Here is a 14,375-nt window from a genome sequence, read left to right on the forward strand (position 1 = left end):
AGTCAGCTTCAGTAGAGTTAGCTTCAGCAAAGTTAGCTTCAGTAGTAAAGTTAGCTTCAGTAATAAAGTTAGCTTCAGTAAAGTTAGCTTCAGTAGAGTTAGCTTCGGTAGAGTTAGCTTCAGTAGTCAGCTTCGGTAGAGTCAGCTTCGGTAGAGTCAGCTTCGGTAGAGTCAGCTTCGGTAGAGTCAGCTTCGGTAAAGTTAGCTTCATTCATTGAGAAAAAAATGTGCACCTTTGGGGTTTGTAGTCTTTGTAATTATGTATTTTTAGTCTTAAACCTCAACAGTTTTACATCAAACTGCGAGTTTCTTGACTTTAAAATATATCTTTTAAATTGACAAACATCATGTCAGGGCACAATCCAAACGAGATCAAAATATTTGTTGTCTCTCGCCATTGACTACCATACAAGATTTTTCCGAAATAAGGTCCTATGGTGGTCGACCGGAAGGAGAGGGTCTTTGGCTCTCTATACACATGACGTCATCGTTTACACAGAGACCGTTTTCAAAAGAATTTTCAGCCACCCAAAATGCGGTTGTTGTGTAAATGAATGGCCAAAACGCATTAGTTTTACGTTTTTAATTAAAAACGTTTTTGTCTTTAATCTTGAGAATCTTAAGTATTAAAAGTCTTGCAGGTTGACAACAATATGTGTTGTGCATAAGGCAGTTTACTGCCTAATCTTTGAGTGAAGCAAAGTGAGTGTAATGGATGAGTGGATGGATTTGAGCTCTGAACACAAAGGCGAACAGATAAGAGACTCACGAATAGCCTTGGGTTTTCAGAGCCGCATCACACACAGTTTTGAGGGTTTACTCCACCGCCCCGGCCATCGGAGGTTTTTATGCATCATGTCTGCTGTTTTTTCCCCTCAGCTTTCGAAGGTTGGGCACATTTATAAGCGGGCCTTCTAGGGGCACCACATTCATCAAGTGTCGCCAGCTCGAGCCCCCCAGAATACGATCTGACAGTAACAAACGACACGCGTCACCTTCATTACCAACGGCTGCTGCTCGGAGCATATGCACACACATTCACATGACTTTTTCTGCGAGTAATAACTTCAAGTGGCTTTTATTGAGGAAAGAAACCCCAACGCTGTGCTGAAACTGCATGGAAATGAGAAATCTTTTTTCTTGTGTGAGCATTTATATTGTGAAATAAATGAGGCCTTGCAGAGAATATGCCATCTGCTGCCCAGCAGTCCCATTGAAAGCTTCCCTACAATAATTACCACAATTAACCTCTCCGAAACACCTTTAAATCAACTTTTAATTTAAAGAGTTCCTGGTGATAGTCTCTGACTCGAAGTTAATTTACAGTTTTCCCAGGAGTATTCATAAAATCTTGAACAAATGTCCCTTTTATTTATTTTAATCACTTTGGTACTATTTTCACAAGGGTGAATTCTCCTAACTGACTCTCATGCTCTATGATGTTATCTTTCACACAATCATTCTGTTTCAAAACACACAATTATTGTGACATGCCATTGTGAACATTTGGTTTAGGCAAAAAAACATCGATTTATGGATCTTAATGACCAACAGAACCAATGCGAGATACGGTACACGTTTCATTTCACAATCCTTAGGGTGTTTCTGAATGAAAAATACTACAGAACTACAGAATTGTAGTAGGAAGACATTGTATAAGAAATCAAAATATGATTTATGCGATGTGTTATCAAATGAACATATGACGACATAAATATTGCATTCCTGACAAACGACTGACGTGATACTACAGTTGAACTTTTCACACTGGGAATCTGTCACTGTCAATAGCAAGACGTCATTTATTATTTATATATTATGGTATATTGTACTCTTTAACCAATTCAGAACTTTAGGCTGCATCAAATGATGTGTTAAATAACCAATTCGGATTTAACTGTACAATTAATGAGAACAGGTCAGATTACAGGCTTAATCTCATAATTGGAAACGTACTGCGATTGTGAGATTTGAGGTAATTAAAAACATGTAGGTTAATGTTTGAAATGACTATTATGTGGAAAACGGTACCAAACCGATTTAAAATGTGAAGAAAAAACTGATTTTAATTAACTTTTTCAAACCCCTGGTGTTTTGGACCTCAGAACATCGATTTACTATGATGTTACTGGGCATTTACACGTGTGAAAACACAACGCACGCACAAACACAGTTTGCAAACTTCAACTCAACTTACCTGCCATTGTGCCCAGGCCACAGAGGCAGCAGGAGACCATAAACCAGTCCTGGGCCTTCATGGCGATCCACCAAATGAAAGCACAGGGATATCTTCATAGAAAGTCAACGTGAGGGTCCATTCGTGTTTTTGCAACAAGTCAGTACCGCTGTCACTGTGCTCGGGTTACAGGCGCGCGGCCGTGTATGCGCGCGCTCAAGAAGGATCAGCTTTGAGCTCACGCGCCCACATCAAACGTCCGCTAAGAAAATAGTATTTCAGAGAACTTCTTTTTGTAACTTAATATTTTTTCAAGCATCATTTCACATTTCTGTTTTCTGCACGGCGTTAGCTGCTTCTGCAATTAAGATTTCTGTAAATGTAAATGCATTTTTATCAAGGCCTCATCGTCGATGTAGCATGTGTAAAAGAGCCATTCCACCGAAAGGGTGACATTTCTGTCCCCGTACATTATGTGGATAAAATTGCATGAAAATTAAAATACATTTTATTATTAAGCAAAATGTCATGCACATTAAGCTAACGACAAATTTAAAACGTATAATTAAAAAATTATTAAAAACGAAACAGGACACTAAAAAATAGCATTTCTGCATGTCCTCTCTATCTCTAAACTTGACCATGAAATATGATTAAAAATCCATGAAAAATTATATTTATCTAAACTATTTTAGATAAAACAAACATTTTAGTCATGTCCCCGGGTTTTCACTTAGTCCTGTTACACCCCACACATTTTCAACAGGAAGTTGCATCATCTGGATCTTCTGAGGGGGACAATAAGTCAGTCCTCTCAATTTCATTTCTGTATATTTGATGAAATTGTAACTATGAATGAGAAGGTCAATCTCAACAGACGGCCCTGTTACCTAAAATTTTTCTTAGATTTAATTTGTTCATTTTAAAAATATTAAGTTTTGGTAAGGCACTAGAAATGACTCAGTGTCCTCACGCTATTAGCATCAATGCTAGGTGGCTATATGCCATTGATAACTTTTTGCTTAAAAGCTCAACACTGTTACCTTTTTTTCTTTTTCTAAAAAAATAAAAATTAAACCACTATTTTTATCAGTTTTGTTTGGCCCACAATTTATACAATTATTTAATGAATTAAAATATATAAGATTGAGGCTTCAGTCGTCTTTAAAAAGAAAAAAATGCCTGTTTTTTTTAAATCAAATTACACCTTGCTTTAATAGTGATTTTATTGGCAAAAATATCAATTTTTTGAATAACCAACAATTTCTTTAAAATAAACACTTTCTTGTGGGGAAAACAAAGGAATTAATTGACATGCTTCTAAACTTGCTTTTTAAATGACACACGATTTTCGGTAACAGGATTGAGAAAACATGCGTCGCTATTCTGCTTTAACCTTGTAAAAAAATAAAATAAAGTTGTCTGAGATTGACCGATACACATTTTGAATAGTTAGTGGTAGGTATTAGATTCAATGTTGAAAAAGATCAAAAATAAAGTTACAACAAGCAAATGTCACCCATTCGGTGGAATGGCCCAAAAATTAGCCACTTAAAATGTTGATAAGATGCGTTGTCTTTCCAATGTAAAGATGACAAAAGCTTGGCCTGAATTCACAAAAGGTGCACTTGTAAAACAATTTTCAAGATTTGTAATCACAACATTTTTTCTTTTGTCAGATCAACTTAAATAATTTATTTAGTTGAGATAACTTATTATTTTGAGTTTCTGATGATTAAATTAATCTCCTTCGTTGTAATAACTCACCTTTTCCAGTTCAATCAACTTAAAACTTTAAGGCAACCAGGTTACTTACTTTTTAAGTTAAACCAACAATACTTTTTTACAGTGTACTATTTTTCTAATATTCACAGGCTGAAAGAAAAAATCATGAACATTTCAAATGATTTCGAGGCAGAGCACTCATTTACCTTACACTGAGGTATTCATTGAGTCTTCCAAATGTGCTCTTTAAATAAGGCAAACTAATGTGTTTGTATCCACGCCAGAATGTCTATTCAGTTTCGGGGGGCTTTTGGCTCGAGACGAGGTGTAGCATTAATGTGCTGTAGCTACTTTTATGTAATTCATCAGAGCTGTTAAAAAGAATTATGCAGCTTTATCCCACCAATTAGATTAAAGGATGAGATTTATTCCTCTGCTCTCGAGTGTTGACACTTTGATGGGTCTTTTGAAATCAGAGGTCGCTGAAGTTTTTCCTCCGCAGTTAGCATAAAAGATGGAAACGGCTCTTTAGCGAAGCCTGCTTTTGCGCGGAAACACATCTCCAGTACATCCTCATCCCGTCGAGCCGTCCCGGCGCCGTCCACCATATTCCCAATTTGGTCCTCGGCCAATTTAATCATTATAGAAGTCAACTTAACAACCCATAACTAAAGCTGACTCGCCTGTATAATTCCATTGAGATGACGAACGCTGGCACTTTCCTGAGCGCCAATTAATACGCTTTACTTTAAATGACGGCATTGAATTATACGTTCATCTGAATGGCACAGAGAGTAAAACAAATGACACTTTGGTTTTACAATCATACAAATATATTAGTTTTATTCAATAATGTTTAATAATACGTCTCCCATAGACTTATAGAAATAGATATAGATTCTATTGCAAATACGGGGCTGAGAGTTTATGCATGAATAGAGTATTAAGAGTAACAGTGAGTTAAATACTAAAACAGGAATCATCCTCCTCATCTTTTTTTTTTTTTTAATTGTTAATGTGTCCAGTAAATATTGGTACATGCATGACTGTATTGGGTTGTTCCGTCCAATATTGCAAAATACCATAGATGTGCCGTTTCCGTCCAAGTGGTCCAGTTGCACGAAGCCAGAGTTGGAGCGAGTCCGTCCGGGTGGTTATTGGTTTCTGTAGCTATAAAAATTAAAAATAGTGTCATCGTGGCTTTGACTGGAAGACCTTTGCTTTGTCTTGGTTTGGAAGACGAGAGAAAACGAATATGGTTTATTTTCCTTTCTTTTTGGAAGACTTCCTTACAATAACTTGGATAATCCATGCAGAACATACAAAATGTCCTTCGATATAAAGCAGACTCTCTTTGTCCATAACTGATATGAGTGTTTTAATATGCACACACTTGTCTCGTTGCAGAAGATCCCAAACGGTGTCCATTGAGGGTGTGAGATCATGACCTCTGTCGACCTTTAGATCGGGGATCAACATCCGAGAGTTCGGGCCCACTGGTCACCAATTGTCTTTTTGATCTTCCCAATGAGAGCTTAAATGGGACTGTTTGCATCACAAGGTTGAATGGCAACACTGAATCCACACGGTTTCACTGATTTATACCAAGCGAACACAAATAAAACCCAACACGACCTTTAGTTTTCAGGGACACGGAAACTGAAGGAACAAACAGACAGTAAAAACACTGACATATTGGTTTATGATTCATATGTTTCAAAGTGTCACATGTTCAGGACCACAAACAGATGGAACAAGGAGACTTACAAAAATAACTGATCATATATATGTGTGTGTAATATTATAAAACTATAATCAAATATTTGTAATGATTTGCTTGAAATAGTACATATTCAAAATAATAAGCTATAATACCTATTTTATAAAAATAAAAGTTGAACTGCTTTTCCTTCTGTTGAGCCGAGGTTCGAGTGATTCTGTTGAGTTTCATAGATTAGACTGTAAAAATTGTGACATTGGTTCATAGAGAGAATGAACATTTCCATTTAAACATTGGCCGTTCAAAAGAATAACTGATTTTATAATTATATTCAAATACTCAATATTCCATAAAAATAAAAAAATGACAAAACTGACTGTATTTCAGAGCCGGAAGAGACAAGTCCAAACATGTCTATCCATCCACATAAACCGCAGTTAAAGGGATAGTTCACCCCAAAATGAAAACTCTGTTAGTAATGACTCACCCTCATGTTGTTCAACCCCGTAAGACTTTCGTTCATCTTCGGCACACAAATTAAGATAGCTGGATCACTCCTTCATAGGCTTCTTAAAGGAGTCGTTCACTTTTAAAAAAACTTTTGCTGATAATTTACTCACCCCCATGCCATCCAAGATGACCATGACTTTCTTTCTTCAGTCGAAAAGAAATTAAGGTTTTTGATGAAAACATTCCAGGATTTTCTCCATATAATGGACTTCAATGGGAACCAAACGGTTCAAGGTCCAAATGAGAGTTTCAGTGCAAACTGTTCAAAGGGCTTTAAACGATTCCAGACGATGAATAAGAGTCTTATCAAGCGAAACGGTCGCTCTTTAAATAAATAAATTACAAAGTTTAAGTCTTATAAGCTGTGACGCGCGTTCGTGACTCTCCTGTTCGAACTCGTTCATCAAAATGAACAAATCTTTTTTGAGTTATTTGGTTTATTCAACGAACGAAATGAACAAATTGACTCGCAATGAACAAAACGCGCATCACAGAACAGAGCAAGGTGAGCATTTGAGCTTATAAGATAAACTCATTTATTAAATGAGCGATCGTTTCGCTTGATAAGACCCTTATTCATCGTCTGGAATCGTTTAAAGCCCTTTGAACAGTTTGCACTGAAACTCTCATTTGGACCATGAACCGTTTGGTTCCCATTGAAGTCCATTATATGGAGAAAAATGCTGGAATGTTTTCATCAAAAACCTTAATTTCTTTTCGACTGAAGAAAGAAAGACATGGACATTTTGGATGAGATGGGGTGGGGGTGAGTAAATTATCAGCAAAAGTTTTTTTAAAAGTGAACTACTCCTTTAAGAAGCCTATCACGGAGTGATCCAGCTCTCAGATTTAATAAAAAATATCTTAATTTGTGTCCCGAAGATGAACAAAAGTCTTACAGGGTTGAACAACGTGAGGGCGAGTAATTACTGACCAAGTTTTCATTTTGGGGTGAACTATCCCTTTAAGCCCTAAACTAAAGGTTACCCCCGAGGGACCGTGGGGGAACTCTGTGATCATACTAAAGCTGGGATGGAGCAACAGAACTCAGATTTCTAAAGGTCACTCTCGCAACACACATCTGCCGAGAGACTAACGCCACGCCTGTGTGTGCGGTGCAGATGTGCTGCCAGAGTTTAAAATGCAGCAGTTTCTCTCTCTCTCATGGTCACACACACACACACACACACACAGAGGCAATGACATTCAGCTGAGGGGAAGCGTGGTCCATTTGCACAGCGCTGTTGTGAGGGCTAAGAGATGCATCCTGGGGGACGAGACTTTGGTCGAATCATGGGAGGAGGGTTGAGTTTTTGTCTTTTCTGCTGCATTGCAGATGCTGGGTTGGGGCTACTCCTCAAAGGCACGCACACATGAACACACACACACACACACACACACACACACACACACACAAAGCAATTACAGACACTGACGATCAGTAAATACAGGGTCTCTGCAGCTCAACAATTCTCTTTTGTAAAGTTATCTTATCACGCCACTGATTTTGAAAATATATCTTCAGAAGCACATCAAACTATTATGTCATGTCTGGAAAACTATGTAGTTTACTTTAACTCTTTAATAAACTAATGTCTGATTGTCTATTAAGAGCCCAGACTATATGACACAAACCACAGCAAACCACATCAATCTGAAGAAAAAAAGCACAAAAAAGCAAATGTACTGCATTTTAAAACTCAAAGGAACAGCATGTGAATAAAATCCAAATTAAAACATTATCTGAGTAAAATAAAACTGCAAACAATGCAAACTCAGATGTTTTGTAGATCTAAAAATGGACACAAACACATAAAAATAATGCATATTATCAGCACACACACAAATGATCATGGCTTTGTTCACACTGCACACAAATCCGATTTGGTTTTCAAATGTAAATGAGTCAATCTGTTCAGGTAATGTCGTGGATATCCGGTCGGCGTATTGATATTGGTGGTTATAGTGATGATGTGAAGAGTCGGCGTGATGCCGAGAGACTTCACAACAACCGAGACGCTGTCTTTGAGAAAGGAGGATGGGAATTTAGCAGTGTTTTATTCATGCATAGTGTCAAGGATGCTGACTTGTCCAATATTCTCCACCAGTGATGTGGAAAGTTACAATCGGTACAATTTTAAAATCACTCCCTTAAAATGTAACTAATTACATTTGTTTTTCTCACTTGGGTTTCTTGTTGTTTTTTTAATTACAAAAAAAAAATGAGATTTTTTTTTTTTGCTAACATATAAAGGCCTTTTCACACCAAAAGTGTATACATTGATATCTGTACAGTAGGGGGCGCCGCTCAAACAAACCTTTCTGCTGTTCTGGATAGGACACAGGAGAAGAAAGTTTATCTAATGTTTGCTTGTTAGTATGGCTGACTTGGATCATCGAATGTCAGCAGCAAAGATAATGGGTAATAAAGTGAGATTAAATACATAAAGTACATTTATTTTATTTAACATTTAATCATAACATTAGTTTTTGGTAAAATTCTGAGTTTGCATTTCACTGTTTTTTATTCATTTTCAGGAATACTGAACCTGTTTTGTGCAAGTGAGATATATTAACTTTTTGTTATTGTTGAAACTGCGCCCTCTTGTGGCGAAAAAACCCAAAACCTACATATTGTGCCTTTAACAACAACAACAACAGCAAAAATGCCGATCCGACTGTTCAGTCAGAGACGACTCAAAAACATTAAAAATCGGATTGATTTTCGAACCACTTGATTTGTTTATGTTTCTGCAAAAAATAAAAGAAAATAAAACCCTGTTTTTTTGCAATCCGTCTGAACAAAAACCAATAGGTCTGATTTGATAAATCTATCTGAAATAACCTGGAGAGAAAAATAACATCTTTTTTTTAAGCATTTAACGAAAATAAGTCAATTAAGGGGAGTGAACATGGATCATATTGATCAAGCCCATCCTGCAGCATCAGTGAAAAGGAAACGTTTTAATTGTGTGTGTGTGTGTGTGTGTGTGTAAGGGATCACAGTGTTTATGTCACAACAAATGATTTAATTAAGCACTAAGTAATACTGATGAATGATGCGAACTTAATATAATCATTTTCAGAAAGCTTTGTAATTGCAGATTGTTAATATTATTGCTTGGCAATTAATTTATTGTGTAGTATGTGTAACAAACACTGAAAGTTGCTAGCTAATATATCAGTGTAGAGTTAACACAGCAAGATCAGCCTGTTAAGAGCTGGTTACAATTACACAGATAGATACACTGTAAAAAAAGCTGGGTTGTTTCAACCCATGTTTGGGTCAAATATGGACAAACCCAACAGTTGGGTTTGTTCATATTTTAACTAAATTTGGGTTAAAACAACCCAGCATTTTTTACAGTGCATCTTTCTAGAAAGACTGGAACTCATGCAAACTACAACGAACAGATAAATTTAACTTAAATGAAATTCCCTTAAGGGATAGTTCACTTTAAAATTAATTTTTGATATGTTTTAGCTTACCTCAAGAGCATCCAAGATGTAGTTGTCTTTGTTTTTCGCAGTATTTTTTAAATTTTGATATTTTTAGGTCAAACCGTTCTTGTCTGTCAGTCATATAATGGAGGTCTATGGTCACCACCTCAAAGAGCATGCACAGAGAAGTCCAAATTAAACATGATTTAATGACTCGTAAATGTAAGTACACATTGATGGCCTAGCGGTTTGTGTGAGAAAACAAACAGTATTTATATCGTTTTTACCTCTTGTAACCACAGACACGTCCAAGTGAACCTTTGTGGCTGTGATTACAAGACGTAAAAACGATATAAATACTGTTCGTTTTCTCACACAAGCCGCTCGTTTAGTGTCATCAATTAGGCCATCAATTTACGAGTCATTAAATCATGTTTAATTTGGACTTCTCTGTGCATGCTCTTCGAGGTGGTGACCATAGACCTCCATTATATGACTGACAGACACGTACGGTTTGACCTAAAAATATCAAAATTGAAAATACTGCGTAAACAAAGAAACCTACATCTTGGATGCCCTTGAGGTAAGCTAAAACATATCAAAAATTAATTTCAAAGTGAACTATCCCTTTAAATGCAAACATTAAATGCACAACATTGATGGGCAACACACACACACTGACAACATGACCAGGACATTCAAAGAAAGAAGAAACATAAAAAGACAGAAATATGATGTGCAAAAATGTGAGTTTAGTAAATGTATCAAATTGAAGTTTACAAGGTCATCTCTATCTATATGTACACACGTACAGTGTTTTAATGGCTTGGCTGTTCTGAAAAGCATTAGCCCTTAGCTTTCATCTTCTGGCCTCGGTGTTTATGGCTGAAAAATAGCAGGGAAATTGAGAGAGAAGCACTTAGATGCGCACAGAGAGTGGTTTCATTAAAATAATTGTTAAATCACCCGATCTGGCTCTTATGCGCACGCCAAATATATCAAAGTGAAAAAAGGACTAATGTTCTTTTTCTTTCCTATTCTTTCCTATCTAACATTATGTTGTATTCACAATCAGCTCATAGTGACCCAAAGCAGATGTTATAATGGTCATTTAAGTGGCAGTTATGGCATTTCATCTTCTTTTGTACTCAAGTATTGGATTAGAAAGCCCTTACAAACACAAGAGCCTTTCGCATTCAGTCAGGCTACCGTGACATTTCACAGTCTGAAAGAAGAGTTGGGATTGGGGAAGTGAGACGTTATCAATTTCATGGTGTAATTGTGATTAAACTGAATGAACGCACTATGCTAATCAAAGCACAGTTGTGCCTTCATACGACACATTGCCTTTGTCATTTATTCAACCAGCTGTTATGTGCTTTGGTCAACTTTTCCTTCGATTGTGATTACAACAAAACATGGACCTGCGAAACCTTACGTAAATAGCCCTTCAGATATCGCTGAACCTTAAATCGTGGACAATGCAAGACTTAAAGATTAACTTTGCCAATTTTCAACCCGCTTTTTATCGTTACAATATCGGGATATGTAAAAGAACAATGTTTACTCGTTACCTGGACCGAAAAAATTGGCCTAGGACACTATTCGTAGTCATATAGTTTGAAATGTTGACTACAAACATGGAGTTTTTTTCAGATTTTCTGTCGCTTTACAACGATCTGGATCCGCCACTGGAAATCGAATGTAACTCGCTCCCGCTAAACGTTGACGTTTTCAACTCTTGCACTCGCGAACAACACAAGTCGACACTTATTTTGGTGCTTTCAAGTAGAGCCAGACCGATATATCGGCCGATATTGGCCATTTTCCATAATATCGGTATCGGCAGTTATAATGGCCGATAAATGAATATTTAAAAAATAAAATAAAAATGGACGAAACACGCTTTAATCATCTCTCCTTGGCCTGTTATATTAAAAATGTATGTTTTACAATATTTGCAGTATGATGTTATCTATTGCTAAATTATGGCTCATCATAGACTAGCGAACCACAAAGCTAGCTAATGCCACTATAATCAGTGGAAGACCGCTAACGTTAACATTAATGAGCTTGGAAACCACAATGAACTTTCTCTGCCTAAATAAAGTAATTATTACTGTATTTATAACTAGCATATCTCTAGTTACAGTCCCTGCATTGTAAAATGTAAGTTAGACTTGCGAGGAGTGAACATTTTGACATAGAGAAAAAGTATCAAACGTATCTTGTGCAGAAAAGTTAGCTTTTCTTTTACACGTGTGTGAAATCCAACAATATTTAATATAAAAAAAATATCGGCCGATATATCGGAATGTCGGATTTTAAAACCCCAAAATATTTTGTATCAGTATCGGCCTTCAAAATCCTTTATCGGTCGGGCTCTACTTTCAAGTCATGTTGGAAAGATCACATTTACGAGTTGAATGCGCATGAATGGCAACAAAAAGTCATAAATAAGCCATCTTTGAGCCATGATCTGTGCGAGTTTGGTGGCGTGTCAGAGAGAAACATGGCGGAATACAACCATATTTATAGGTTTTAGCAAGCGGCGACATTATTTTTACAAGAAAATAATCACAAAATATGATAGTGTTGTAACACCACCATATATGATGAAGTTTACAGTGGCTTCCTTCATGAATTAAAAACTTTTTTTTTTTTAAAAAAGGAAGACACCCCTGATAAACATTCTTTGGTCTTCATTTTCTACAAGTAGAGTTAAAAACCTTGCTGTATTAAAGGGATAGTTCACCCCAAAATGAAAACTCGGTCAGTAATTACTCGCCCTCATGTTGTTCAACCCTATAAGACTTTCGATCAACTTCAGGACACAAATTAAGATATTTTTGATGAAATCTGAGAGCTGGATCACTCCTCCATAGGCTTCTTAAGGGATCGACACTGGCCGGCCCAGAAAACATATTAAAGACATCGTTAAAATAGTCCGAGTGACTACAGTGACTCAATCTCAAGTTTATCAAGCAACGGGAATACTTTCTGTGCGCAACTTCAAGTCTTTATTCAACGATTCATTTCACGAACGAAAGTCGAGGGCGAGTAATTACTGACAGAGTTTTCATTTAAGGGTGAACTATCCCTTTAAGAGAAGGTACGCCGCCATCTTGGTCCGACGAAAGTGACCTGAACGCTCCTGCCGTAAACACGACTTTCCAACTCGTAAATACGTACTTCCAAAGCTAAAAGTCCTACTAAAGCAAAGTGGTATTTGACTCTGGTAAGCTTGATGGCAACATGCCCAGTGCATTATGGGTAATTATGGGTTTTCTCTAGTCAGCTAGCACAGATTTATCTGTACGCACCTTAGAAAGAATGCGCGTGACGTAGTTGTCATCCTGCAGTTCCTCACAGTGAGTGGCAAAAAGACTGAGCGGCTGTATTTGTTATTAGCGTGAATGCCGCGAAACACACACACAACACATATAAAGTGGGAAAGAGCTTTGCGATTGACTGTACAACTAGATTTGACAAAAAAATCTGAGGTATATTTATAGACTGCTATAGAAACAAATGGATCGCTGCAATTCACAGAAACAACTGGACTCCAGTCAGCGAAAGCTGGATTTGCAGTCATCATTTTGTGTCAATATGCTGAATTTAGCTGTAAAACCATACCCATATATATTAACAACTCATCAATTTAATATTTATCATTGAATATTCTGCATTATTGGATGTTTTTTTTAAAAACTCTGACCAAAGTTTTAGGGCTGGACGATATGATGATATATATCAGTCCCTCCAGAAAAACGCGATTATGCGATCGCTGAATTCAATGCAAAATCAGCCAAAGTCCGCATATTTATGCAGGGGCCGCATTTTTTCAAATACGCCGCAGTTTCGCCGCATAAATTGCCGATTTCCATGCAAAATATGCGGGATTTGCATAATTTCATAATCCTCGCATTTTCGTTGCAAAAAAGTCACATGTATCTTAGCAGAAAGTTGAAAAATGTTGCGTTTGCTTCACACAAGAGCAGCCGTTTCCCCCTGTTTCCATGGGAACGTTATGAAGTGACGCAATTACGCGACGCCAGACAGACTCACGGAGGCGATTGACATCTCACAAATCGAACTCGTATAACTGTCTGTCACACGTTCTACCGTCACATCGTTACTTAATAAACAACATAAGATAAAAGAAGTAGCATCAAACAGAAATTACCCGCACACATATAACACTGCAGAGAGTTCAACAGGGAGCGCGCAGCTCTTAAAGGAGCCACACCATATTTACACTCTTACAGTCTGAAATAAAACAAGATGAGAAATTAAATATTCCCAGCACTTTCTATGATGTAGTATGCTTGTTTATCAAAGGAAGTAATAAGAAATGACTCTTACATTAACAGGATGTTGGGGGAATCACTTTTTTTCTCTTTTTCATCAAACCGCAATTTTTGCAAGTTCCCTCAATTTTAGCAAATTCCTGCAATTTCATCGCATAAAATTGCATAAATATCCCGCATATTCCATCGCATTTTTAAAGAAAACGGGTCGCATAATCAATCAATTTTTGCCCGCAACAATCACAAAAAAAACTCCACGTTTTTCTGGAAGGACTGAATACTAGTATGGTAAATGTTAAATATAAATCGCAAATTTTTTCACAAATTTTTGGAAATTACCACCACAAAAATCAGTCAATTTGATCGCAAAAATCACAAAAAAAAATCGTGAAATCCTGGAGGGACTGATATATATATAGGCTATATAACACTGATATAAGTGATCAGCCGGATTTAGACCTACCTATATTGTATTTATATAAAGCGTTCACAG

At 36.8% G+C, this 14,375-nt stretch overlaps 1 protein-coding gene across 1 annotated transcript in view; it reads right to left on the reverse strand.

The window, feature by feature from the left end:
* The window catches only part of chrnb1 (cholinergic receptor nicotinic beta 1 subunit), a 43,728-nt gene extending 41,248 nt beyond the window's left edge, over positions 1-2,480 (reverse strand). Inside the window, exon 1 of the mRNA XM_089131046.1 lies at positions 2,198-2,480. Coding sequence (XP_088987172.1) covers positions 2,198-2,258 — 61 coding nt within the window. The 5' untranslated portion in view covers positions 2,259-2,480. The remainder of the gene's footprint in view (positions 1-2,197) is intronic.
* Positions 2,481-14,375: the final 11,895 nt, after the last annotated feature.

This window comes from Pimephales promelas, chromosome 1, assembly GCF_988280905.1.
Source record: "Pimephales promelas chromosome 1, fPimPro1.hap1.1, whole genome shotgun sequence".
Classification (NCBI taxonomy): domain Eukaryota; kingdom Metazoa; phylum Chordata; class Actinopteri; order Cypriniformes; family Leuciscidae; genus Pimephales; species Pimephales promelas.